Raw genomic sequence first — 27,882 nt, forward strand, 5'->3', positions numbered from 1 at the left:
GGCTGCTCAACACATTGCGCTCGCCGTTATACACGGTGATCGTAGCGAGCGACAAGCCCTTCGTGCGTCCTTTCCGAGCATGTGGCTCTTTATAGAGGATGCACATTGCCGATCTTTTTTTTTTACTTCGTCTGCTTTTCTCTTGCGCTTGCGCTGGCTTGCTCGTCCTGCATCTCCACAGTCATTGAAGCTTGCCTCAGTTATTTCTTCTAGGAGTCAAAGCAGCTGTTGTTTCAGTTCATCTCAAGCACGAGATAAGTTGTCACATCATGAAGGCGAACGCGGCGAGAAGAAAAAGAAAAGGATAGGTTTTATTTTGTGTTGCTCAATATTCGCGGCTACTAGAACAGGGTCCATGTTCAGAGTTCTCACATATAAGAGCGTTTCTTCATTGGCCGGTATTTGAGGGTTTAATACTCAGAATAGCGATCGGAGTTATTACGAGATGATTGCCACAACTGTGACGAATTGCACCTGTCACTTATGTAGGAGAAATGTTTTTGAATACGAGTCAAATTTTATGATTTTGGATGTGTGAGGGCTGTAATTTGAAATAAAACTGTTGAAAACTGCTGATACCTGCGATTATGTTGATCGTCTGTGCGCTTCCAAACTATTTTCTTTTTGTAATAGTTCGACGATTCCAACCGCTTTCTCCTCCATATCCTCGAGCCGACACAGGCAATACAGCCGGTAGAATGGCCAAATCTGCATTCGACTAGTGGCCTGTTTCGCAAGTTAAAAAACTCGTGTCGCGGTTTCTAACGGCAGCTACACGTGGGCATCACATAACATTCTCATTGGAGTGATTTGTAAAGGATCGCGCTTAACGGGGATGAGCTTCATGTAGTGCTTGAATTTTTGATTTTGTCTTAATAGTCTTTTGTCTTTGTCTTAAAGACCTCCTGTGCACGGAAAGGTGCACAGGAGGTCTATAAACGGTCATGCAGACCAGTGCACTTCAAGAACTGCACTTGTCTTGCGGCAGCGATGGATGTCACAATGATACGAGTATCATTGACTCAGAAAATGGTGTCGTGTCTATCCGGTTTAATGTAGTCTGAGGAGAGAGGCGTTGAACATCGTAGCGAGGACAGATACACAACAGGTGCTCAATGGTTTCCTCGCACGTGCAGGAGTCGCAGGTCGGGCTATAGGTAATTAAATACGGTAGGAGTACGCGTTCGTAAACGCCACTCCAAGCCATAAGCGCCATAAGCGGTTCAGTAAAATAGCAAACATTAAAAGCACTAATGGTCACCAAGAGCGGAAAAGAAAGTGGCGTAGAGCTCATGAATAATGCCTACCCTGCAATGAGGGTGTGCGCAGGTCTGAGCCCTGTGTTCTTACTCTTAAACCACTTTGTAAGCGCGGCAACAATTTGTAGTAATAGGAGCCAACCAGTTCTGACAATGAACATACTACGAAGTGGCTGACCAATGAAAAGAGGTTCCTAGGATAGATGCGGTTGTGAATTTGAACATTTCTTCTTGTGCGTTTGCGGCTTCTCAGAACCTGTTCGGGATTGCTTCAACCACGTTCGTGCTTCCATCTTACGCAGTCTAACTAGACCACGTCGCTGTTGCACTTGTAATCTGGGTATCTTAAGTCACTAAGACAATTCGGTGTGTGTTGCGGTACAGAATCAATAACCACTACGCGAGAACCGGAGAATTCGTGTATACGTGCGCCTGAACATCTGGGCAGGCGGCAGTGGTACCTTGTCTATGCAGAGAGCGGTGAGGAATTGCATATCACTCTATGCTAAAGAACACTCCACCGCACCCGTCGGCATGCGCCACACCACCACCACTAGATAAGAAGAGCGTCACCGAATGCTTTTCAATGGGAGTAATTAGGTGTTGGCAGTTTCCGCTGTGTTTGATCGCTCCAATGGGGAAAGTACCGTCACACTTCTGTCACATAGCCGGGAGACCCGGTCAGTTTTCGTTGAAGTTCAGGGGTCCCAGAATTGTCTCGTCACGGCACTGAAATAAACTGGAACGTTCAGACCTTAACACATGACGGCCAGTTTTTCATTCACAGGACCCGTTGCTCTTACGTTTGTTAACTACCCGAAGTTGTATGGATGAGAAGGTCACTTTATAAATTTGAGTGGAATGTCTGCAGAAAGCCAACTCACACAGTTGTTTTGAACGATCCATGGTGTTTTGGTTTTGTTCTGCATCTCCTACATTAAATAGAAGACGACATTTATTCCTGCTAGTCTGCACGTGAACAAAGAAGGCGCTTTATTCTATCGCTGAAAAGTTTGTGAGGCTCTTGTAAGAGTTCCCAGGGAAGGCGGATGCTTTACTTGAGACGACAAAAAGCACCGTAAGCGTAATATCTTCCCCGCCATAATAGAGTGTAGGACGTGTCACGTGTTTTGTTTTGTTTTTGTAGGTTTTGATGTTCTGAGCCTCGTCTAGAGTGTCGGCTACTGCTTGTCATTGCATTCGTATTTTTTTAATGAATTGCGAACGTCTTTGGCATATTTAAGTTTTCCCATGTGTCAAGGAATTGCGACCGCCATTCTCGAGTGCCTTCGTCTCGTTTTTTGATCACGCAAGCAAAAGAAAATACAAAGTCTGCGCAGCGTACCTCGGGGTACCTGAATAGAAAGGAAAATAAAGAGAGAAAGAGAGAAACAAAGAAATGCCAGGGAGGCTAACCAGAAAGAAAGTACAGTTTGTTACCCTGTACACTCTTAAACAATATTGCACCATTTGGGTCGTATTTTGCCACACAACAAAAGTCGTCATCTGTCTTGTCCGCATTTTCTTTCTTTAATGCTGCAAGCCCGGTACTTCCACGTTATGAACGGCATGCGCGTTATCAGCATGGCAGAGCATTCTCGACAGGAAAGTAGCGGCCGCGGCGTTTTCAAGAAAGGAAACGCAAGCAAGGCAGATGTTGTTGTGCGGCAAATATACACCCCAAAGGGTGCACCTTTGTCTAAGAGTGTAGCGGGGAGAAGGGAAAGGGGACTTAAAGAGAGAGGAATAGAGAAAGCCGAGTACAAAAATTGAAATCGGTGCACAAAATCAAAGTGGTACACGCCAGTATGGTACACGCCAGTACACGCCAGTACACTACAGTATCTCACATCCATGTAGACCACAATGGTGGGAACTGTAGAGCTCTAGCTGCCTTTAGAGCATACGTCCATTGTGACCACTGTTCTACGATATCTTTTTCTGATAGCGACCGGCCGCCCATTGCCTCCAACGCAGTACGCAGCACCTGCCTCTGCGTACTCTAATGTGGGCAGATGCACAGAAGATGTGCGATTGCTTCTTCACAGCCGCAAGTGTCACAGGTATAGGGCTGTCGGCTAATACAATTACAAACGAGTGAGACTTCGTAAACGGGACACTGAGGAACTAAAGGTAAATGCCATAAAGCAATGAACTGTACAGACGAAGCCGCGCTCACCACCTAATGGAAGTGCCTGGTCCATTTGCGGCGCGTGAGCCGGCCACGCCGCATCTGGGACGAAAGAGGGCTTCCTGCACATCTGAGGGCGTCGGCGACTGCTTTCAGGCATCCCCAGCAGCTGCTCGCGACCCAAGGCGGAGTCCTAATTGACGCGGCGCCGACCGGTCCTAACTGACCTCCTGATCTTGTCGGCGAGACTGCTTTGTGGAAAAAGAAGGATCAAAGAATTCCGGGTATGGTGGCAGTAAATGGGGCGAGAGGGAGTCGAGGAGCGTGCACTGCTCTTGCAGCTTGAAGACAAACGAGTTGACCGTCACGACTGTTGGCTTGGTTCGTGGCTGAAGTGCAGTTGCCAGTCGAAGTTCATCTAGCCTGCTCAGAAGTCGAAAATGGTCACTTTATTGCGAGTCGGCACCTGGCCTTTATATATATATATATATATATATGTATATGATAGTCGCCTCTTCGATTTGAATTTTCCATGTGAAACACGTTTCTTTACCACTGTTATTTTTTATTTCTTATGGTTATATATATATATATATATATATATATATATATACATACACACTGCAGTTCGTAGATAAAGCTTGCAAAGGAAAAAGCAGCGAACTCGCTTTCCTCTATTCAGCCTGGATGGCCTTCATATCTCGAGTTAGTTGGTGACTTTTTGTGTTGGTGCACAGACACATGATGGGTGTTCCATGGCTTCAGTAAACACTGACGTGGGACGTGCTAAACTCTCCCAGTATGCACAAGATGTACTGATAATGAGCCGTTTGTTGACGGGTAATGCAGTTAATTAAGAATAACTTGCGTGCACATGATTTAGCAGGATAAATAGAAGAACACTATAATACCGGGAAGGGACGAGGGATGTCACCGTCAAAAGGACACGAAAGGAAGAAATTGATCGAGTTGTATTTTGTAAGTTACCATTCCGCAATACTCGGAAAGCCAGCCTCACCGCGGAAAGAGGCTTGGGAAATCATAGAAGGACTCGAGAACGAAAGACGCAGGGCGACACCGGATGGAAACTTCCGCACCAGCTCACCGTCCGTGGCCTCGCGGATATTGCAGGCATCTGCTCGGGCTTAGTTTAATTTATTATCGGCAAGGATGCACTATATGGCGTTATAAAGGGACCGAAGCCTGCGCATGGCAAGATCCAGGAACACTTACTGCGACGCGGCTGGCCAAATACGAGTAAAGGAGGAAATACATGACGTTACACTGACGTGGCGGTGTTTCGGATTTCGGCGCGAAATTAAAAAAAAAGTAACCAAGGGAAGAGTTACGCTCATATTTCTTCCTAGTTGAAACTCTCATTGGAAGATGAACGAAAATAAAGAGCTATTTTATCAACCTGAACTTAATAGTGGTCCTCTTCTCTATCCCCTTCTAGTATGAAGTTGTAGCAAACTTTTCTTCTTCTGGCGCGTCGCTGGTTTTAGACATGAGCGAGTAGTGGGGTACGGCTTAAGAGATGAGGAGGAGGAGTTAGAAACGATGGAGTAAATCACGTGAAGGGACGTACAAATGTGTCCCCTGTGCTCTTAACAATGCTTAGTGGTTCGACAGTTACTGCTGACCCTAACTACGAACGAACTACGAGCGCATCTCGACCATGGCCTGTAGCGGAAAAGCTTCAAGCGGATGTTCATATTTGGAAAACTCCGACGTGACGTGATGACTGCGGAACTTATTCTCAGCCTGTATGAACCATAACGTAGGATCGGCGAGCAATAGCTGTGGTAGGGTACTGGCAGCTGTAGCTCATATATAACACCCGTAGAAGGTACCTGACCAGTTGCAGAGGTGGCAGGAGCGGAGCTGCGATCGTCTGGAGTATGGCTCAAACCCAGAAGGGAGGTGAAGTCGAGGATGACAGAAAATGAGGTGGGGGGATGGAATATGTGCACGTACAACTTGGAATGAACTAGCTCAAGACTGAAGTAATTGGAGATCACTGGAAGAGGCCTTCATCCTGCAGTGGCAATAAAAATAGGCCCTTGGTGCGCATTTCAGCGCAGGCGGGACTATTTGTTGTGAAACGACGGCGACCTGTTGCCGTGGGAGCAACGGCAGGGCAGTATTTTCTCAAAACTCTTCTTTCGTAACTTACGATTGGCAGAGACAAAACTGCACGAAGGAATTCGGCTTGGGCGTTGTATTTAATCCCTCTCTCCCTCTTTTTTTTCTACTCAATTGGAAACGCCAGACCCCTCCCTGTTCGCCTTCGAATGGAGGCTGGCAGTTCGCGAATGAGTGGCGGGAACCGCCCGATATTTATCTTTCAAAGGCGCGAGAGCGGCTACACACACAGAAAGGCGGGTCCGAGGGGGTTGAAGGCGCTCGAACCGGGTCGATGGCGTCGTTTAGGTGGGGGCGACGGCTCGCCTCACGGTTCGTGACCGCTTCGCCGGCCTCGTGTAGGCGCCGACCAAGTATTAACCGCAAAATGATAGCTTCGCGGGAAAGAGGGAACTCACTCATAAAGATGGGCTGCCCCACAGCACAGGTTGCCCATTAGCGCTCGCGCCGGGAGGTTTCAATCGTTCTTTCTTCATGTTCGACGACCCGGGAACTTTGAAATGTAGGAGTACAGCCACCTGTGCGTTCGGTGAGAACTGTTGCGTTTGCTTTCCGTAGATAGTTCAAATGTTGCATAGGGAAATGCACGTCACGCATCTGCACTCAACCCGTGGTTGCTCAGTGGCTATGGTGTTGGGCTGCTGAGCAGTAGGGCGTGGGATCGAATCCCGGCCGCGGCAGCCGCATTTAGATGGGGGCGAGATGCGGCTGTACTTAGATTTAGGTGCACGTTAAAGAACCCCAGGTGGTTGAAATTTCCGGAGCCCTCCACTACGGCGTGCCTCATAATCATAAAGTGGTTTTGGCACGTTTAACCCCTTAAAAAGCTGTACTCAGGAGAGAGAGAGGGATATAAGGAAGTCAGGGATGTTAAGCAGCCAAGACTCTGGATGGCTACCCTACGCTGGGGAAGGGAGAAGGGGAAGAGCAAGAAGGGAGAGAGAGAGGGAGTATAGAGATGTGCACAGAAAGTCATTGAGTCAAAGCTGCTCGTGCAAACCAGGCCTTCTGAGAAAGCACCAAAGTGTCTTCGCTGCCTTCTGAGCCAATGATCGGTGGGGACGATGCTCCAGTACTGTCTGTGCACTCAGAGGACGATCAATGTGTACTCAAAATGTTCACTAATGGGGCCGCAACCGCACTTTTTCAATTGAAAGCAGGCGGCCATAAGTAAGTGCGGTGCAAATTGTAGCACTTAATTTTCACAGGTAGGTGAATTGAACGAAGCACACCAGGAGCACGCGTCATGAATATATCCACCTTAGAAATAATTTCAATTCAGGGAACATAGCAAAAACAAATGCTCTTCATTCTTCTGACCGGGCTTGGGTATGGAAAAGAAATACTTATGTGCACTGTACTTTTATCTTTTTTCGCGCGATCATTTTGTTAACACATGTTTTTGTTAACACGTGTTAAACATGCATCAACAAATGTTCTTAAATAGACAGTTGCTAGTTTGCGCTCTGTGTGCTATGTGCTTCGTTCAGTTTTGTCCCTCTGCATAACAGTACGTTTATCCAAACAACTGACAAAAATCAACTGTCCCCAATTTAAGCTCTACTCCGTAAGAGAAGGCATGATATATACTACTGTTTTTATGGCGCCTTCTGTACTGGCACTGCAGCAGCTCTCATTATACATTCAACATAAAGAATTCGTGTGAACTGTAGTGTTGCAAAACAGCCACATTAAGTACTGCTGCTTGCAAAACATTTTCCTGCCTTGAAAGATTTCTCTGGTACCGTATATTCTTCCTGTCTCAGTCTTTCCTGCTGCTTACCAGCTAGTCAAAAGGCAGTGTTTGGAGTATAATAGCCAGGTTGGTAAGGCTTCTTGGTTATTTGTTTTGAGTGTCCGAGTTTTATTGACGAGCTCGCCGATGGCAGTAATTCACAGGGGCGTAAGAATAGAAATTTCTCTTCACGTACGAAGGTATGCTCACCTTTGCGCTGTTGAATGGTCTGGATGGTTATGGCTTAACGACATTTGATTAGTTAGATAGGGTTAAAGGGAGTCTAACTGGTGAAGTGCAAAGGTGTGCACCTCTGGCTATTCTATTGTAGTTAAATATAAATATAAATTTTGGCTGGTTCACTGCTACTAACCTAGCGTAAATAACTTGAATTCATTGTCGGAGCAAACTTTAAACGCAAATGAAGAGCAGATTTAGCATAAGATAAATATATTTATAATTATCAGGGGAAAACAGAAAAAAATTCTAGTGCCCTTCCGCTCTGTGAAGAACGGTAACCAGCGAAGCCGTATTGGGATGACTATTGTGATAACTATATTGATTTATATAGCTATTACTATATTGACTGGGTTAAGCCACATACACGAAGTTCGTGGTTGTTATCTTTTATTTTCACTCATTCGTTACCACATTGACCAAAGCTTTGTGGTCGCTGTGGTACACCGACGAAGAAGTACGAGGAGCGCGCCGCGGATGCCAAGCGCTAGCGTTGTGCCCGTCAGGACCCTGAATGTGCACAGACTGCCGCAATGCCACCGCCGCACATTCACGCTGATGTTGATGTGGTCAAGTCCCCGGCAAACCACAGTCGACCACACACCACACACGGCGCGCTAAACGAGTGGCGCGGAGACTCCCGCTCCAACCTCGCCGTCGACCCGGAGAAACGTTCCAATGGGTTGTAGCCACAACTTGCGCTGTGGCTACAACTTGCGGTGCACGGGGTCCTGACATGCACAATGCTTGCGCTTGGCAACCGCTGCATGCTCGTCGCCGGTCGCATTCGCCCGCCGTCGCCGCACATATTCTCGCTGCTGCTGCCGCCGACGCTCCAGACGGGCCCTCTGTACTTCGTCGGTAAGAGAGCAGCTACTCGATGGTCACGACCCGTCGCCCGTAGCGCGTTTTGTGGCAGCGGCTTCCCGTCACTGCCGCGCCCATTCGCGCGTTCTTCTTCAGAGCGAACTACGCGCGTACGCCCCATCGCAATTCCAAAGTGCAACTGCTGATAACGTAGGGCGATGACTATACGTTAGAAGAAAACAAGGCACGGCGACTGGTGGGTAGGCTACGACGGTTTATTTTATCTGTCGATGCGACTCGACAGCCTAGTCATGTGAAGCTTGGCTGCAAAAACAGCTCTCATGCATATCAAGCGATTGCCGACAACACAGATCATCTCACATAAGTATAAACCACTTATACAGCGTATCACCTTCAAGTGCACGTCTCTTGTTCGCTCCATTACACATCCGATCCGTTTGAATCGACATGTGGATCAGTATCGACACGCCATTAGGCACTTATTTTATCTTTCGCCCCAATAAATGGCTGATTCGGCTGCCACCTTCCGCTGCTTCCTCCTCGTTATGTTTATGAACCTTCCTAGATCTGCGGCCTCTCTTTGTGAATACCGAAGACAGCCCAACTTCTCATCACTAGACACACCATGGAGTTCCGCCGGGAACCCCACGGTGTGTTAAACCCTGTGCTTTTTGGCCTCGCAGAACAACTACCAAATACGGTGAAGTTGTCAATCTATGTACATAGCATCTGTGTCTAGGCATATGGTGTGACGCGTCCTCAGGTGCGTGCAAGGCTCCAAAAAATCTGCGAAGTTGATAACGACGTACCATAGCGAACAAGACCTCAAGGTTTCCCGAAGAGCATATGCGTTGGTCGCGTTTAGCCAGAAACCAATGACGTCGTACGCCATAACCATCTATGGACAAAATATCTCTTATATAAGGACGCACAGGTTCTTAGCGGTAATCATCGACCGCTAAGAAGCTGTGGAGTTCCGATGTGGCCTACCTAAGATAGCGCCTGACAGCCATTTCTCATCTTTTCAAATTTCTTGGAGGAACAACCTTGGGTACTTCAGTACACGTGATGGTGCAACCGTACAGGACTCTGTTTCTCGGATATGTGAGGTACAGCTTGGCAGTGCTGACCAATACCTGCAGAACTAAAATTCGTACAATCGGAAGTGCTCAGGCCCAGGGGCTTAAGTTTTGTCTGGGGTTGCCACGATGTCCATAAACATCTGAAACCACTGCAATAGCGCATGACTACCCAGCCAAGGTTCACGTTATGTAAGCGCTCAGAGCACACGTCAGGCACCTTGCTCACGCTCATTTCCACTATCTCATCTCAATGCCAGAAGACCGAACACATGTCTCTTTTTGTCAGACGATCGTGCCTTATCGTGCGTAACCTCCATCAAATTACACAGCTCCAGCGAGAGTTCTGTTTTCCCCTTGGTGCTTGGCTCAGCGACAAGTTCGAGTGACAGTACCAGGAATTCGAACGAAAAAACAAGTCTCATTGCCAGCTCCCAGGCAACTTTCGGTGCTCTTGCTGTACAAAAATACAACGACCACACCCATCTATACACTGATGGTTTAAACACCGTGGACGGTTCCACAGGATCAGTGCTTTTTCTACGAAAATCACCGCCTTGAAGTTCAAGACATCACACAAGACAACATCGACAGCCGCTGAGCTTGCTGCTCTTCGTAGCGCAATTTTCATAATTCATGAGGAACCACCTCAAGAATGGATCATTTTCAGTAACTTCAAGGCACCTCTACGTTGCTTGCTTTCCGCCTTGCGCTGTGGACCCTACGAACAACTCGTGCTAGAAATCGGAGAGCCCCTTCATCTTCTCGTCGAGCAAGAGTGCGACGTAACATTTCAGTGGCTCCCTAGCACTGTCACCGGCATGTCCGCGTCACCGCGTCACCCCGTCACCGCGTCACCCCGTCACCGCGTCACCCCGTCACCGCGTCACCCCGTCACCGCGTCACCCCGTCACCGCGTCACCCCGTCACCGCGTCACCGGCATGTCCGTTGCCTGATAGGCAACGGACATGCCGGTGACGCTCCTCGATATGCTTATGAAGACGGCGTGCAGGGACCCGTGACGCTGTCAAGAACAGAATGCAGCAGCGAAACTTCGAATACTAATTGCAGTTGATGTCACACAATCGTTGTGGAACACATCTATTTCCCGCACACATGTCTGCATTGACTGGACTCCTGTCTTCGACTTGGTTCTTCACCTGGACTATCTCGATCGGAGACAACCGTATTTTACTTTCTGTGCCTGGCCTCGCTTTTATAATATCCTTTGCTTTCCGCATCAAAAGCGAGGATACTGCTGCGTGTGATCACTGCGGCAGCAAGGAAACTATTGAACCCGTCCTGCGCCGTTGTCCCCGGTACATCGCACACAGGCAGTCATTCACGACCGCGCTGGCCCGTCTTGACGACTGGCTACTTTTGGAGCAGACAATCCTGGAACGCCGGTTTATACATTCATCCCACCACAAGTCTGTCAATGCATTCTTGAAATTTTCGCGTTCGAGTGGCCTATTAGAGAGACTATAATTCTCACAGACGCTCCCAACCTCTTTTATATTTTTTTCGTGCCTTTGCTTTTTCTCTCCGCTATTATTTCCGTCTTTCATTTCCCCTTACCCTTCCCCAAGCGAAGGGTAGCGAACCAGAATCTCTTCAGGTTAACCTCCCTGACGTTTCCACCCCGGTTAGCTCTCTCTCTCTCTCCCTAGATCTTCTTAATATGAATTTGTCTTCTAAGCACTTCACGCGCGCTTTCTCTTTTTTTCTTTTTGCTCCAGTGACTGCCCTTCTTGTTCACCCTCGAGAGGCCAAGCTGCTCGCATCCGCAGTTCTTCAGCGCTTATCCCACAACAGCCGTTCCATTTCCCCGCAAAGCGCATGAACCCTTTTCACGTCTTCCGCTATGGGCCCGCTGTCGCGCGCTCTGCCTCGCACCTCCTCCTACCCTCCTCCTTTATTTCTTCACTGCCCTTTCTCTCCCCCCAAGAGATTCCGGCGGTCTCCAGGTGCCGGGCGCTCTCCGGTCGACTCCGGGTAGGCGGGGTACAGATTTATCGCCGTTCGGCGTAATGGCCCTTTCCTCTCCTAGAAGCCCAACGACGCTTAGAACGCGCTCCACATTCCCATCGCTAGCTCCTTTCGCTCAGCCGTTTATATACGAAGAGCCCGTAGTTCTGAGAACTGCCACTGGCCCCGGTGTGTGCTGTCGCCGCGAATGGAGATTAAAACTCGGTGGTATTGCTTCTCTTCTCCTTCCTTCGGCACGTGTCCGCCTCCTTCCCTCCCTCTTTACTTCCCAGGCTATCCCCGGCCTGGACATTCCTCCTTTGCGCCGTGTGGGGATCAAAAATTTATTTGCAGTGACAATGCACTGCTTGCCATTACGATTCAAATGAAGCAACGATTTTCTTACAGTCTTAACAAACGTGGCAGTGCTCGTTGTTTTTCATCGCGTGTGAAATATCGGCGCCTTTGGAAGTATCGTCCATTCCAAGACCCTACTCTTTAGATTTTATTATTATTATTATTATTATTATTATTATTATTATTATTATTATTATTATTATTATTATTATTACATTTGAAAACGTATTTACACTTGAACAAAAGGGAAAGCGAGGGCAACCAGGAAGGAAGGAAAAAAGAGGTATGGAAATTAAGCTCTAGGCGAACAATTCTATATAAAAAAACGAGAAAATAAAAAAGAAATCAATTGGCTAGCTGACAGGAAGGCGCAAAGATATAATCCCCACCAGATATGCAAACAAAACAGTTGTCACTGAAGAATCGCTAACACGAAAAAAATTTGACTAGCATCGTTACAATATACCGGCATATTTTAATTATTTTTCCCATTCGAGTTTCATCAGTGTCCCAAGTGGCGACCGCCTACGTTATCAGTAAGATCAGCCGGTCGCGAGCTATGAATAATAAGAAAAGCATTGAAACGAGCGAAATGAATATTTAAGGAATCGAAAGGAATTATAGCAAACCCTGCGCCGGTATGTTGCAGGGATTGTTTTTGTTAGATTCTGTTTATTTCTTACCATCCACCTTCCCCTATACAGGCCGATTCCGGTGATAACATGAACAGAGTGCTGCTTGGACCATTGGCGGATCACTGAAACGAATAGGTTTGAAATAAAACAAAATAGTTGCATTATCCCATTTCTGTGCTCACGCTCTAAAGGTTCACAGGGCGCATGTCACGTACTCACAATTGAAATAAAGCTTAGGAAGCTCGGCCCCAACATCGGTTTTCTTGTTTACATAACTGTGAAAACAATAAGCGCGCTTATCGTACTACCACTGGATCGAGCAAAAATTGCTCCAAAGAGAGAATTTTAAATTCTAGTGATTGTTGAAATCGTAATTTGGATTTTGCGTTAGGAGTTTTTCAGACTTATAAAAAATTGACGACCCCAAAAGAAAGAAAAGGCGACGTTTACAACTCACCAACCCTCGCCATAAACATATCTCATCTCCGTAAACTGTGCACATTAGTGTGTCTAAATAAGAGAAGCCTTATGCATTGGTTCTGTGCAAGCTACCTGAAATCATTACAATCTTGTTTATGGGAACTTTGGCAACTTTGCACTTACACATTACTGCGTTACTTCAAAGCGTCGGTTTCAGACGTCTTAATTAAGGCAGTTGATAGTATTGCGATGTACGTTTTCAGTGAGCACTTCTGAGCTTTATTCCTCAGTTTTAAAAACTTCAGATTTTTGACAATACCTGTAAGTTATACACGGGCGGCCTAAATCGGAAGTCTGCTTCTGACAGTCGGTAGATCTGAACAATCTCATTTAAATACTACTTATCTGCTAGTGTTGACATATCTAGTATTACGAGTACGTAACTAATCACAATTCGTTATGTGCATCCCAAGAAAAAGGACATCTCCGTTTCAATGTATCCAGAAAGGAACTTCCGAGTTGCTAAATCCTCTTAAAGAAATTCAAAAGTCGTCTCTCTCCTCTAGTACCTGAGAACGTCAAGTAGCAATACAGAAAAGTGTCATCGCCCCGTGTCATCTTGAGGGGAACTAAGATTAAAACACGGCTGTATTGCACATACGACTCACGTTCCGTGCGATTATCTCATTCATCCGTCCTTGTTATCATGGGGGCGAGTAGGCACTTCCCGTGTGCATTTGAGTAATGGAATCTTGTCACCTACATTGCCGAACCACGAGCCAGGGAGGATTATGTGGGGTCGTGTTCGTTACGGTATCAAGTGTATTACGCTGTTTGTTACCTTTGTTGCACTACATCACGAAAGGCCGTTGACGCCGACAACGCAGGCGAAGGTAATCGACACGGAGAATTTGTTGCCTTTGTGGAAGTAGGTAGGATGATATCAATAAAAGAATCTTACACGAAAATAAGAGCTTCCTTTCAGTTACCAACGTGCGAGGAATGATACAGCTTCTGCCGAATTGGACGAACAAGCAAAATGAAGAGAAGTAATTGGCTTTTTCTTTTTGTACTTCCCGTGTTCTTCCAAGGAACATACCGACCGCATAAAGAACGGCCAAAGCTGCTTACTTACTCTGCTATAAATATCTGTCCGAATGGCAGCAACCTCCATTCCTGGGTAGTGTATTACGACCCACGTGCGTGCCCGGGGCCTTAGGGGAGAGCTGTTACTACTGTGAAAGGCCACTGTGCAGCAAAAATAAAATAAAAAAGAACACTACTCCGACAACAAGCGCGATCATATTTTATGCTCAAGTACGCCTTTGAATCATGATGGCCGATGTCCCTCTCAAAGAGAGCTCAGGTAAGCTGCACGGCTTGTCGAAAAAATGGCCCCAAAGAAAGGAAATAGTTCATGGAAAATGTATATTTAAATATACGGCTGATTTGAGGAATTAAATATACATGCAAGTGTAAACCAAATGAATTAGTCAACCAATGAAAGGAAATAGTTCATGAAAAGTGTTTATTTAAATATACGGCTCATTTGAGGAATTAAATATACATGCAAGTGTAAACCAAATGAATTAGTCAACCAATCAAACCTTGCGCTGCCATTTATTAAAAAGTTCGTGTACCCTAAACGAATTATGCACTTGTAGACAAGCAATTCACCAATGACATTTCATATCCATGGACTAATGCCGGGAAGAATTTCTGATGACATATAGACGGGCTCTGTTGCGTAATGCGCGAACTCATGCAGTTGCACTCGTGTGCAACTGCATATACAGGCTTCTGATCGAAGCCGGGACTTCGATCACCGCATTTGCTGACAGTGTCAGACTGCTCATCAAACCTCACTACGCAGTGAACGACCTCATGAAGGCACACAAAGAATAATTTTTTTTCTCACAAGCTATGCAGTTCAATAACAACACAACACAACAGCAGTTCAATAAATATCATTTTGTCTGCCGGCCTTTTATTGCTTCGTGCCTACAGTAAGGTGCAGGTATTTCGCCTGGTTTCGAAATCCAATCTTCGTGTGCCTTGTGTAGTATTTGAGGACCTCGGTCGAGGGTCGGTGATCGGGCAGTTACATCACGTTGATGGCCTGCGGTCCAGTTAATGGTCCCACGGTCGACAAAGGGAGAAAGAAAAGAGGTCATCGGCGTATAACAAATGACGTAATAAGCGCCCCTTGTTCAAGAATGCGCCGTGCCTTCGATGGCGCACGAACAAAGGACGCGACGCGAAACCGCGCCCAGTCGCGACTTCGACTGTGACCGCCATAAAACCGCGAGAAACTCGCAGACCAAGAAAAAAAAATAAGTGTATTAAAATAAGATGACACTCAGAGGTCATTGCTTTCGACAAATTTTGCTGTCTTTGACTGCTGTCATGTACTGCTGTTTTAGACAACTGCTGGTGTTCTGCTCTAGACAACTTTCTTTCCATTTTTTTCTATCAGCTATCCTTTTGCTAACTTTAGATCTAAAAGTGGTTCGGGGCAGCTGCCTTTTTTTTTCTATTCTTTCTTTTAGCAGTAACCCGAAGTAATCTCTCTCATGAGCCTCTGAAGTAAAGCATTATGTTACAGGGCGCGATGCGCAACTGTATACGATCGCAATAACTCTCTGCAAACGGTAAAAATTTATGGGCTCGCTATTTCCTAAGTCGTAGACGAATGGGGGTTCGCCATTTTCAGGCAGACTTAGACTTTAAAGGTGGCCACTAAGCTAAGCTGAATTCGTTTTACACTGAAGAGGAGAAAAACAAGCAGACTTCAAAATTAGTAGATGTAAAAAGAAGTTTAAGTAACAAAAAACCATTGAAACCCTATATAGAACAGAGAAGCAAAGTCTCTGTTCCTATCGTTTTTGAGAAAAGGAGTACGCAATGTGTCGTTAGTTGCGATTTTCCACGGCCAGTCACGCCTCAATAACAACCGCTGTGGTTGCTTAGTGTCTTTCGTGTTGGGCTGCTAATCACGAGGTCGCGGGATCGAATCCCGGCAACGGCGGCCGCATTTCGATGGGGGCGAAATGTGAAAACGCCCGTATACTTACATTTAGGTGCATGTTAAACAACCCCAGGTGATACAAATTTCGGAGTCCCCCACTGCGGCGTGCCTCATAATCAGATCGTGGTTTTTGCGCGTAAAACCCCAGAATTTAATTTTAAGTAAAGCCGCAATAAGGTGTCCGTTCACGTTGAGATGCAATAGGAAGTTGCTTTCCATTAAAGGCGCCTGAGGAGCCTGAACAAAAGGTTAATGTATCTTTTTTTTTTTAATTGCGATAAGGCTTGCCCTTAAGGCATAATTCTTGGACTGTATATGTGTATTATATGTGTGCTGTGAGGCCTGTGTTGTGTATGAATTGGAGCACTGTTTTGTGGAATCTGTTGTCATGTATCCAGCGGTCATAGCTGGTTGTCACACTGTAGCGGAGGCCGGCTTCCAGTAGGAGACGCGAGCGTTCCGATTGTAAACCCGTACATGTCCATATTAGGTGGAATGCATCTGATTCCACCACAGGAACGGAGCAGTATGGACACGTAGCACCCAGTGGTAAATGCGACCAGTTCCACCTTGAGACAACAGCCGGTGTAAGGGCCACCCCGGCCCGAAGCCTCCTAAGCACAACTTCCTCCGCCCTAGTAAGGTGAAGGGGGAGGGAGCAGACACACGGTGGGATAAGAGCGCGTGTGTCCTGCCGGAGAACATTTTTACGGGCTCGCAGCGAGTTACGGAGTCGTAAAAATGTTCTCCGGCAGGACACACGTATTCCTGTATTCACAACACTTATCTTGCGTTCGAGCATTTGCTCATTGGCTGAAGTTTCGGCGCTTGCCAGTCATGATAGCCATCGGCACGATAACAAAACCATCTCCACGGCTATGAACAATCGTGAACGGCACTAAGCTATGATAAGTTTTGTGATGACTAGTGCTGTATCGTAAATAATCTGTTAAAAAGAACAGCGCACGCATGTTGTGTTTGATCAAGCCGATAACACTTCACTTATTTAGAAACTGCTGGAGAAAACATGCCCACGTGTTCAATTAGAAGGCTTGGTCAGAAGACACAATAAAGAAAAAAAGATAACTAAACAAAAGCATGCAGCTCTGTACCTAGAAGAGCTACAACAATATCTCTGCGAACTTGTTACTGTTACCCAACAAGTTTAGTTGCTCGGCACATGCATGACTGCACTTTGGCCTTCTTTTTTGGCTTCATGAACCTGACTGCGCACGTTGCAGGACAGAACCAAAGAATCTGTTCAGTATTTCCTGCAGCGGGTGAAGCTGGGCACAGAGAACGTTTCCTGGCGATCAGTTTAAGCTCAAGCCATAATGTAGTAAACTTAAGGTCGCGAGGCCGCTTTGCGCCAATATTTCTTCACCGAATAAAATACCAGCAAAGGAGGGTCCCTGCAGCCGTAGAGCGGTCGTTAATGCATTATAAACAGCAACAGTGGAATATTTATCAATGAAGAAAGTCGCAGTTTCGCCAGAAAGAAGCGTCGATTCCCGCAGCAAATTATTAGACAGCTATGCGAATTAAGTAAGGGTAGTACTTTCATCGGCAATGTAAACTTGTAAACAATCGCTTACTAACTAAAGTAGCAAGCATGATGTCACGCCCGCGCCTTCCTCCCTTATGCACGCGAGGAAGGAAGACGCACCTATGGCACACAGCCCGCGGCACCGATGTTATCGCACTTGGACTTTATGCAGAACATCACGGCGATGCCGCCGCCAACGACGACGGAAGTGCGCCTGGAATGTACATATTATAGCTACCGTAATAATAAAAGCTTGCTGGGGCTTTAATCGGCAGATACTTAGCTAAGCAATCTTCTAACACGGTACGCAGACCAAGTATTGAGGCTGAGGTCGGAGATCGGAGACTGCTTAGTGCAATCTACACGCGCACTTAACGAAGTCGGCCACAAGAGCATGGTTGGCTGCACAGGGCAGACGTCACACATGGCGGAAGATCTTCCGTTCCTTCCTATGATGGATGAAACTAACATCACGGCGTCCCCTTTTTTTCTATGTCGAGATAATTCCGACGTGGGATGGGGCATCACGTTCTCGTCCAGAATAGCGGATACGTTCGCAGACTGAAGCGGGGTTATCGGCAAAAGATAGTTACCAGTTATGCGATATAGACAAATAGAACGGATGTAAGAACAACACACAGCTGTCGCTAGCAGAAGACGGATAACATGCTACATTATAGCATCTGGCGCACGTAAGCTGCAAACGAGTGTCCTGATCTTTTGCCAAATCGCCCTGTAAAAATTTAAAGTGACGTAATAAACACATTTAATTCTGTAAGCATGTTTCGAGTGTACTTAAGATATTGAACTGAGCTCAAAATGCAGTGCGCTGAAGAAATAATTGTGATAAGCTAAGATGCCAAATTACAAAACTTAATTCTCTAATGTCTGATGGCTTATTATTTTTAATTTTTATTTTTTTGCTATCACATCCACCAGTGATGCGCTATTCATGCGAAAGGGAGGTAACAATTAGCGTGCATCGCCTCATGTGGAATGCGGTCTCAAGATATTCAGGAACCAATAGCGCCCTAATGTGGAGACGTCGTAAGGCGGTGACGGGCTAACGTCAAATAGACACTTGTCTATGGAACTTCGCGTGTGAAGCTTCCATACTGGGCTACACTTAGCTCCCTTCCACTTAACCACTTCCTCTAGCAGGCCTCAATCCGTCATTTAAACACTTAATTCTCTATTTGTATGTGGTCTTCTTTCTTTTGCTCTGACAACGGTGAAAACAGCAGTCTCAAATCTTAAGAAATTGTCTTTGGATCGATGGTATTCAGTTTTTTCATGATGGGAAAGCAGCTTCGGAAACTTAGAGAACACCGGAAGTGGTCACGTGAACCTATTCGTGTACGATAACGGCGGACGCTCTACGTGCTTCCGTTGAGCATTGGGGTGCCTGCATTTTATTTTATTTTATATTTGTGCTCCTACTTCACTGGCCCTACTGATTTTGTCCGGAAGCGTCGAAGCATCTGTGAAACGGCCACACAGCTCGCCGTTTTATCCGCCATAGCTCTGTTTCGGGAGCGGTGATTAAACCTGCAACACGGAAGCTGAGGCAGATAGAAGACAATATACAGGGCCTGTCTTCGTTTGCCGCGATTTCCGTGATAGCATATTTATGTGATTGTGCGCTGAATTAACCATTTCCCGTCTTGTTCTTGTTTTGTTTTGCAGGTGAGTTGGGCTATCTCTTCACTGGCTACCTGGAGCCACAGAACAACCTGATCACGGTCGATGAGCGCGAAGGAGGACCAATAAGGACAGGTGTCCAGCATGTTTTCTTGATTTTCCTGATTCATCCTTGCTTTATCGCTTTCTTTGTTTCTTTTTTTAAAAAAAGATTTTCTAGTGCTATCCTCCTACTTCGTTACATTGAAAAATTTCTTGCACTGTGGGGCAAACTGCAGGGTACGTTATATTTCCCCGCTTCATTGTCCCGCACATAGATATATTTTACTTTTCTTAAGAGACGAAAAAAAAGTTTTGAATTCCCGTTATCCGAATGTTTGTCGAACACTACTTAAATGTTACTACCCTCTTTGCCAATTACGTGTGTCCATACCCATGCCGTATGAAAAGCGGAGCTATAAAATGGTGGCGTTACTTAAAATCGCTTTCGTTACTTCATGAAGTGAAAACCCCATTACGCGACGCATCGATAAATGATTTTACAGACAGAAAATGGACTCGGGTGTCCGCTGTTTTACTGTTGGTTGCTGAGGAAAGTACATTCGCTGCTTGCAATCACCTGACACGGCCACTCAGCAGCAGCTGCTATATACAAGAGGACTCAGGAGAAGACGACGGGCAGAAAAATGAAAGGGCTAATGGACAAGTCTTGTCCTTCCGAGAGATCTTGCGGTCACGTGGCGTCCCCGTCCCCTGTCTCGTCATTCGCGCAGCTTCCATAGTCTTGGTCCAATCGCGGGATTCTTATACTTAATTGCAGTTTATTAGTGTCCATAATCCACATTCATGTTTTCTTTATTGCTTGCTTTTCTCGCGTCTGAGCTATTTGCAGCTTTAAAAAAGGTGATGAAATTGTGAGGTAAGCAACTTTCCCGCAGACTTTCCTATATTTAAGTGCAGTTTATTTGTATTGATAGTCCGCAGTCATGTTGTCTTTATTGCTTACTTTTCTCGCATCAGAAACGCTGCTTAAGAAGCGGTGATGAGATTGTGAGGTAAGTAACTTTCTCGTCGGCTGTCCCAGACTAACAGCTAATAATAGACGCGATGACTTGCTCATATCGATCTAGATTTGCATGCTAGACGAGCCCTAAGACGAAACTGTCCAGGACTCATTAAAGTACTCTTTCTATCTCTCTCTCTCTCTTGAAGCTGTCATAAGGAATTCGTTTATTTGTTTATTTAATAATGAAGAAAAATGGAAATGTAGGCCTCTTTATCGCCAGTTATCTGAAATACAGTATTCGGGAAAGAAAAAAAACAGAAAACGGGAGATGATTATAACTACAAGGACGACACACGATAACGCAAGTCACTAGCACAGAGGAATGTCATCAACGGTACCACCAATGGAGGCACGGCCTATTTATTTGCTATACAGTTACCGCATCACATTTTTATAGGATTGACATCGAAACTTGCTCATATACTTCATAAGAGAAGAAGAGAATAAAATTTATTGATAGGAAAGACAGAGAGGTCGACCTGGAGCTGGTGCGCTCTAGTCTGCTACTCTGCACTGGGGAAGGGGAGTGTTAGTATATACTTCATAAAATATATCTTAGTGAAACAGCAAAAGCTCACGATAATACTGTGAGAGAGAGAGAGAGAGAGAGAGAGAGAGAGAGAGAGAGAGAGAGAGAGAGAGAGAGAGAGAGAGAGAGAAATTCAATGGCATATCTGTCAGCCGAATATTTTGCTGTCGGCCACTATTCGCTTTATATACAGACCACCACAGACACGTTCTGGTACAGACAGACAGACAGACAAGAAACTTTAATTGGTCCGAAGGGACTACGTTGTCGTAGTCGCGGGCCGCACCCGCGCCGGGGGCGGAAGACCGTGATCTTCAGCCCTGGCGCAGGCCCTTTGGACAGCCCGAAGTTGGACTTGAAGCTTGTCGCTCTTGACGGCTTCATCCCAATCTTCTTGCCTGTTGAAAGGCGAGTGGCGCAACACAGAACATTGCCACAACATGTGGTTCAAAGTGGATCGTTCCTCGCCGCAGTCTGGTACGCTTTATTTTTTTTTGTTTCTGGGTTTTATAGGCGGATACTTATGCCTTCCGTTTGCGTTTACTTTCCTGTGGCAATAGACTAGAATGAATCCCGTAAAGGCTGTCACGAAGATTAGCTCCTCTTTTCACTTGGCCTTAGTGGTATATTTCCTAGCCTACTACATTTTTTCTGTTCTCTGAACGCTGTACGAGCTAAGATAGACGGTGTGCCGAGCCTAGATTGAAAGCAGTGAAAGTGGAAGCGACATCAGCACGAAGCGAATTTGACAAGTGCCTACACGTTGACGCACTCTGTCCGCCCTAATTGAATTTCTCCTCCACGCCGAACCTCCACACGGCTCCTCGGCAGTTAACCGGCAGCCTTCTCAAACATTTACGGGGCACGCTTCTATCGGGGGTAACAGGAGCAAGTTGAGTGGTTCGGTCTTTCAGTATAAAGCAAGAACTTTCTCGGGGGTATTTCGCTATCCACCGGGCTACCGAAGGGGGACGTGAAATCAGGGAGCTCGGTCTGTGCAACTCCCGACGCGAACTGTGATTTCCAGTTTGAACTTCCAGAGAGACCCATTAGCGAGTAAATGTGGATGCGTGTTTGCTTTCCATAAAGTATGATGGAGTGCGCTTTTCTTCATTCTGGCGCAGTTATTCTTACTGAAACATCGATTCGAACTCCAGAAGGTAGCCAGGGAACCGGAAAAATTATGGACAGTCGCTTCTGAGTGTGCACGTGTTTTAGCGCCTTGGCCAGTTGGCATTCCTTTTTCTGCAACCGCACAGTATTGAAGTCTGGCTCAGTGGGGAGCTGAGTAGCTCTGGTTCCAGAGAGAACGAACGAACGAACGAACGAACGAACGAACGAACGAACGAACGAACGAACGAACGAACGAACGAACGAACGAACGAACGAACGAACGAACGAACGAACGAATGGGCGGACGGCCGGACGGACGGACGGACGGACGGACGAACGAACGAACGAACGAACGAACGAACGAACGAACGAACGAACGAACGAACGAACGAACGAACGAACGAACGGACGGACGGACGGACGGACGGACGGACGGACGAACGAACGAACGAACGAACGAACGAACGAACGAACGAACGAACGAACGAACGAACGAACGGACGGACGGACGGACGGACGGACGGACGGACGGACGAACGAACGAACGAACGAACGAACGAACGAACGAACGAACGAACGGACGGACGGACGGACGGACGGACGGACGGACGGACGGACGGACGGACGGACGGACGAACGAACGAACGAACGAACGAACGAACGAACGAACGAACGAACGAACGAACGCACGCACGCACGCACGCACGCACGCACGCACGCACGCACGCACGAACGAACGAACGAACGAACGAACGAACGAACGAACGAACGAACGAACGAACGAACGAGCGAGCGGGCGAGCGAGCGAACGCACGCACGCACGCACGCACGCACGCACGCACGCACGGACGCACGGACGCACGCACGGACGCACGGACGAACGAACGAATGAACGATCGTGATTTATAATAATAAAATGTCTAGACAGTACATGAGTGGCTTAGAAATGATATCAGCCCCTTGAACATTTATTCACGAACGCACCGGTGGCAAGCGGCCAGCTTCGAGGAGTGGATCCGTTCTGCTGTGGAGGCCGACATTGTCCTCCGAGCGCTATTCGCCTTTGGTGCCAAAACTGGCATTCTCCGCATGGTGTAACTACGCGGGGAAGCGTTCCTCGTTAGCTCGCGCCCTCTCCTCACCTTCCCATTATTCCACTCCATTACCCTTAATAGGCCGATGAGCCATCCTTCTTTTAATAAAGCTATATCATCATCATTCCCAATTGCGAATGCTGATGATATAGCTTGAACGTTTGTATAGTATAACTCAGGAACTATTGCGCAGCGCGCAGAAGGGCGGAGCTACAACTGATGCGGAAGAAGGACGACAGATCCGTGAAGACGACCTTCAATAGGCTTAACTCTGCCATTCGACGCCATACGAACAAGCTCTGTAGGTCGCAGTGGGCGTCCTTCTGCGCTAGCTTGACGGTTTTCTCACCGATGACGAGAATTTGGCGAGTCATTGGCTGTCTTGCTGGAGATTCTCGTCCTAGTAAACCTTTCGAAGCGCTTGCACTGCGCAAGCTGAAACCTCTCGTGTGCTTGGCAGAGGAATTTGCAGATGCATTTGTAAGTGTAAGTTCAGGAATTCATCCCTGCGCTCTGCCTGCAACATCTACGTCTGTGATGGATGCCCCGTTTACACTTCGAGAGCTACAGACAGCACTCAGCAGCTTGCGGCGTCGATGTGCACCAGGTCCTGACGGCATCACCAACCAGATGATGCAGAACCTACCTCTGGAACACCGGAATATGCTCCTAAGCTATCTCAATCGAGTGTGGGAGACTGGCGACGTACCTCCTTCATGGAAGGTGGTTTGCGTTGTCCCAGTGCTGAAGCCCGGCAAAGAAATGACAGACTTGGCCTCGTATTGTCCTGTATCACTGACGTCGTGCGTGGCTAAGCTCATGGAGAAGCTGGCAAGTCAGCGTTTATCTTGGTGGCTCGAAGATAGAAGGGCTCTGCCAACATGCATGACTGGATTCCGAACAGCTTTAAGCGCGCAAGGTAGCGTCTTGGACTTCATAAGCCATATTGAACATCATAGAGCTTTCGGCCTTTCAACACTAGTTATTTTCGTATACGTATCAAAGGCTTTTGATAGCGTACTTCAGAGCTCAATACAAAATAGTTTGCAGGCCATGGGCGTACAGGGCTATGATTCTCCGGTTCCTTCACTCATTTATCAGTGATCGTAAAATTCAAGTGCGGTTAGGAAGTACCACAAGCACCGAAAGGGCGGTATCGCGAGGTGTACCTCAGGGAAGTGTTCTTTCCGCAACGCTCTTTAACGTTGCAATGGCTGGTCTTCCCGCTGAAGTGCAAAAACATTGCAGGCATGTCCATATGTCGATATACGCGGACGACATTTGTCTTTGGTTAACCGGATATCAACACAAGCGTTTAGCTCTGATAGCTCGACAGGCATTACTTTCAGTTCAAAATTACCTTCAAGGTGCTGGGTTGACTCTCTCGGTGGAAAAATCTGGCTTTATCATGTTTCCAGGTAGAGGAAGAAGGTATGCGCGGCTGAAGATAGACCTTAATCAATCTTGTCTTCGACAATTGAAACACAAGCGCTTTTTGGGCGTCATTATTGACTACCGCCTACAGTGGCGACGAGCTGTGGACTCGGTTGTGACATCAATATCTTCGCGTCTCAATGTGATCCGTAGAGTTGCAAGTGAGCAATGGGGAAATCACCCTTCTTCAATGATTAGGTTGCACGATGCACTAGTGACGAGTCGAATAATGTATCAGCTCCCTTTAATTTCCCCATCGATATCACAGCTGGAACGACTTGAGGTTCTGCACAGAAAGGGCCTAAGAAGGGCTCTTGGCGTTCCGCAGACTGCTCCTAACAATGAAGTACTTTATGAATCTCTATCGAGACCTCTTAGCCTAGTCGCTTCACAAAGGTTATTGATGCAAATTGGCCGCCTCAAACAGACGGCAGCCGGCCGAGCCCTTCTACAGCGCCTTCGAAAGAGATCCGAGTCCCAAGCGTACTTGGCCCTTAATACTCTTGGTTACCTGGGTCTTGACGCTAGAGGCCGAACTAAGAGGTTGAAACCAACTTGGTCTTTCGCGAACCTCGATTGTTCGTTGGCAATTCCTCACGTTCGTGCTAAGCGGAGTTCTCCTTTGGCGGCAACGCGTTCGCTCGTACTGGAACATCTTGAAACTGAATATGCACGTCATCTTCAAATTTTTACTGATGGCTCTGTGGACAAGGTCAGAGGATCTAGTGCAGCTGCTTTTCACATTCCCTCTTTGAAGTATGATTGGTCCGTTCGCTTCACTGCAGTTGTGTCCTCCACAATGGCCGAAAGCGTTGCCATTGAGGCAGCTCTCAAAAAGCTACGGTTTTGTACGCCTCAACCTGTTGTCATTCTTACAGATTCAAAATCCGCCCTTCAAAGGTTAGAGCACGGGTTCCCTACTGATGCCTTATCTCTAAGCTCCCTACGTTCGGTGCAAAATCTCCGTGTCAAAGGCTTCTCCATACGATTCCAATGGGTGCCGTCACACATAGGTATCATAGGCAACGAGATGGCGGGCAGCCTCGCCCATAGAGCGCTGTCTGGGAATCCTTTGAGAAAAGTGCCTCAAGAATACAAGAGACTCTTCAGAGAAGCGGTGTCGTGCCACTTCAGTTCTTTGTGGAGCTCACCTCACAAGCCATGTGTGATCAAGGGTCTCAAAAGAAACCAAGCCACCTTACTGCTGCGCATTCGCACGGGCTCTGCTCGTACCCCTGCGTGGATCTATAAGACTGGCCTGGCGTTATCACCATTATGTTCAACGTGTGGTGTGTGCGGTGACATAGAACATTACCTAATGTGCTGTAGTGTGTATAACGCGGAAAGGAGGGTTTTATTCGGGTCCCTCAAGAACACAGGACTTCCTCACAGTTCTCTTCAGGACATTGTTTTCCCGCGTGGGAACCGTTTGTGTAGGAAGGAGGTCTCTCGCCTTCTGTTAAATTACCTACAGGACACGGATTTGGCTTCCACACAGTGAACTGAGGAGTGACCAGTTGTAATTGGGAGGTCTGTGTCTGATTATGTGATTTATTTATTTTAAGTGTCACTACGGTGGAGCAATTGCCGGCAGCAACTGCAAGGCTAATCCCACCAGTAGCCTACAACAACTCAACTCAACTCAACTACTAAAACAATTGAGCTTACTCCTGTTGTACGAGAAATACAGTAGCCACGTACACATCTATACTCATGGATCGACCACATCAACCAGTTCTGCACGTGCTGTGTTTATACCGACAAGAGGAGTAACACTGCGATTCAAGACGTCACATTTCACGACGTCCGCGGCTGCAGAACTCACGGCTCTGTGCAGTGTGCTTCAATTTACTGACACAGAGCGTCCTGGTATATGAGGCCGTGTTTTCCGACTCGAGACCGGCTTTGCACAGCATGCAGCCAATTATAAGACGGGGAGCTCACGAACAGCTAACATACGAAATCGTCAAGCTTCATCACGACGTCAATCAGAAAAGCCACGAAATTATTTTCCAGTGGCTACCTGGCCATGGCGGGGTCAGTGGAAATGATCAAGCTGACAACGCTGCCCGAGAGTCACATCGAGAACAACGCAGCGTTCCCAATCCTTTTTCCAGGACAGACACTGCAAGGCAGCTTCGTCACCTGACACTCAAGCTTTCTTTAACAGAGGGGAACACCACAAATATAAAGCGCACAAGGTTATACGAACTGAACCCTTCGCTCCGATTCCTACCGCCTCCCAAGCTTCACTGACGTGAGGCATCGCTTCTATACTGGCTGTGGTTGGGAGTGGCTTTCACGAGGGCGTCCACTACTTTGATTGAAATGACCGACAGTGCTGCATTCGACGTCTGCGACGTGGAAGAAAACATCGAACAGTTATTGTGCCATTACTATCGATTTCAGTAGGAAAGACAAACATTATCTATCGCATTGCGACGACTGGACGATGGGCCGTTGTCTGCGCAGGTGCTGCTTGAGACCGTCCCCATCGCTCGTCGGCCCACAAAGCTATGAAGGCACTTTTGTCTTTCTTGAGGGCGGCTGGCCTATGTGCACGCCATACCCGCCGTGGTTGCTCAGTGGCTATGGTGTTAGCTGCTGAGCACGAGGTCGCGGGATCGAATCCCGGCCACGGCGGCCGCATTTCGATGGGGGCGAGAACACCCGTGTACTTAGATTTAGGTGCACGTTAAAGAACCCCAGGTGGTCGAAATTTCCGGAGCCCTCCACTATGGCGTGCCTCATAATCTGAAAGTGGTTTTGGCACGTAAAACCCCATAATTTAATTTAATTTGCACGCCTTTGACTCGCTCAGGCTCTCCGCGTGCGTGCAGGAGCTCACTGCGGCTTCCCTCCCTCTCCTCCTTCTCTCTATCTTGTCTTTATCTTTCCTCTTTCTCGTCTCAGTAGGGTAGCCTACCAGACGCATTCCTGGTTAACATCCCTCCCTTCTCTCTTTATTTCCTCCTCATCCTTGCCAGCTTGTTGAATGATCGCCTGTCTAAAGCAGCCACGCTTCTTCACTGAATGCGCTGTTCTTTCATTTTGCAGCTCATCGCGATTTAGGGTCTCTCTACTCTTTCTTTCTTCAGGGAGGGATATTGGTAGTGCCGTTATGTGGGACCTAACAGAGGGATTATTGATTGTTTACCTCTTTATAAGGCTGACTTATGAAAAAATAAAGTGTGAGAATACAGACAGGATGTGCGCAGAGCTTACTAGTCACTGCGTTATGATAAGGACAATTGTAATACTTAGCAGAAGAGACTTTAACCACGACTGGTAACACTGTTTTTTTAGGGTAATGTGTGAAGTGCATATAGGCCATTGCATGATTTTTCCGGACACCCTGGTCCCTGTCGGCTCAGTAACACCAGCGCAAGACAAAGGTGTTAGAGGAAGACGGAATATTGAAGCCATCAACAGTAGTCAAGCAAGAGAGGCCTCAGGACGAAGCCAACGTTTCGAAAAGGGCACTTGTATTTGTTATTTATGTCATCGGGGGATAACTAACTTGTTACTATGACATCTGATACTTGCCACATCAGTCTGATACTTTACGTCACCCCTGACGAAGACAAGACGGATCCCTTGTAGGAACTTTGGCTCCAGGCCAATGCTTCGCTTGCT

At 47.0% G+C, this 27,882-nt stretch overlaps 1 protein-coding gene across 3 annotated transcripts in view; it reads left to right on the forward strand.

Moving 5' to 3' along the window:
• qsm (Zona pelucida superfamily protein qsm) overlaps positions 1-27,882 on the forward strand; it is a 262,953-nt gene that overhangs the window by 105,644 nt on the left and 129,427 nt on the right. For 2 of the 3 annotated variants that reach the window (XM_075692082.1, XM_075692084.1), the window contains exon 2: positions 19,056-19,145. The exons of the other annotated variant lie outside the window; for it this stretch is intronic. In XM_075692082.1, coding sequence (XP_075548197.1) covers positions 19,056-19,145 — 90 coding nt within the window. The remainder of the gene's footprint in view (positions 1-19,055; positions 19,146-27,882) is intronic. 3 annotated transcript variants of the gene reach the window in all.

This window comes from Dermacentor variabilis, chromosome 5 (genome assembly GCF_050947875.1).
Source record: "Dermacentor variabilis isolate Ectoservices chromosome 5, ASM5094787v1, whole genome shotgun sequence".
Classification (NCBI taxonomy): Eukaryota; Metazoa; Arthropoda; class Arachnida; order Ixodida; family Ixodidae; genus Dermacentor; species Dermacentor variabilis.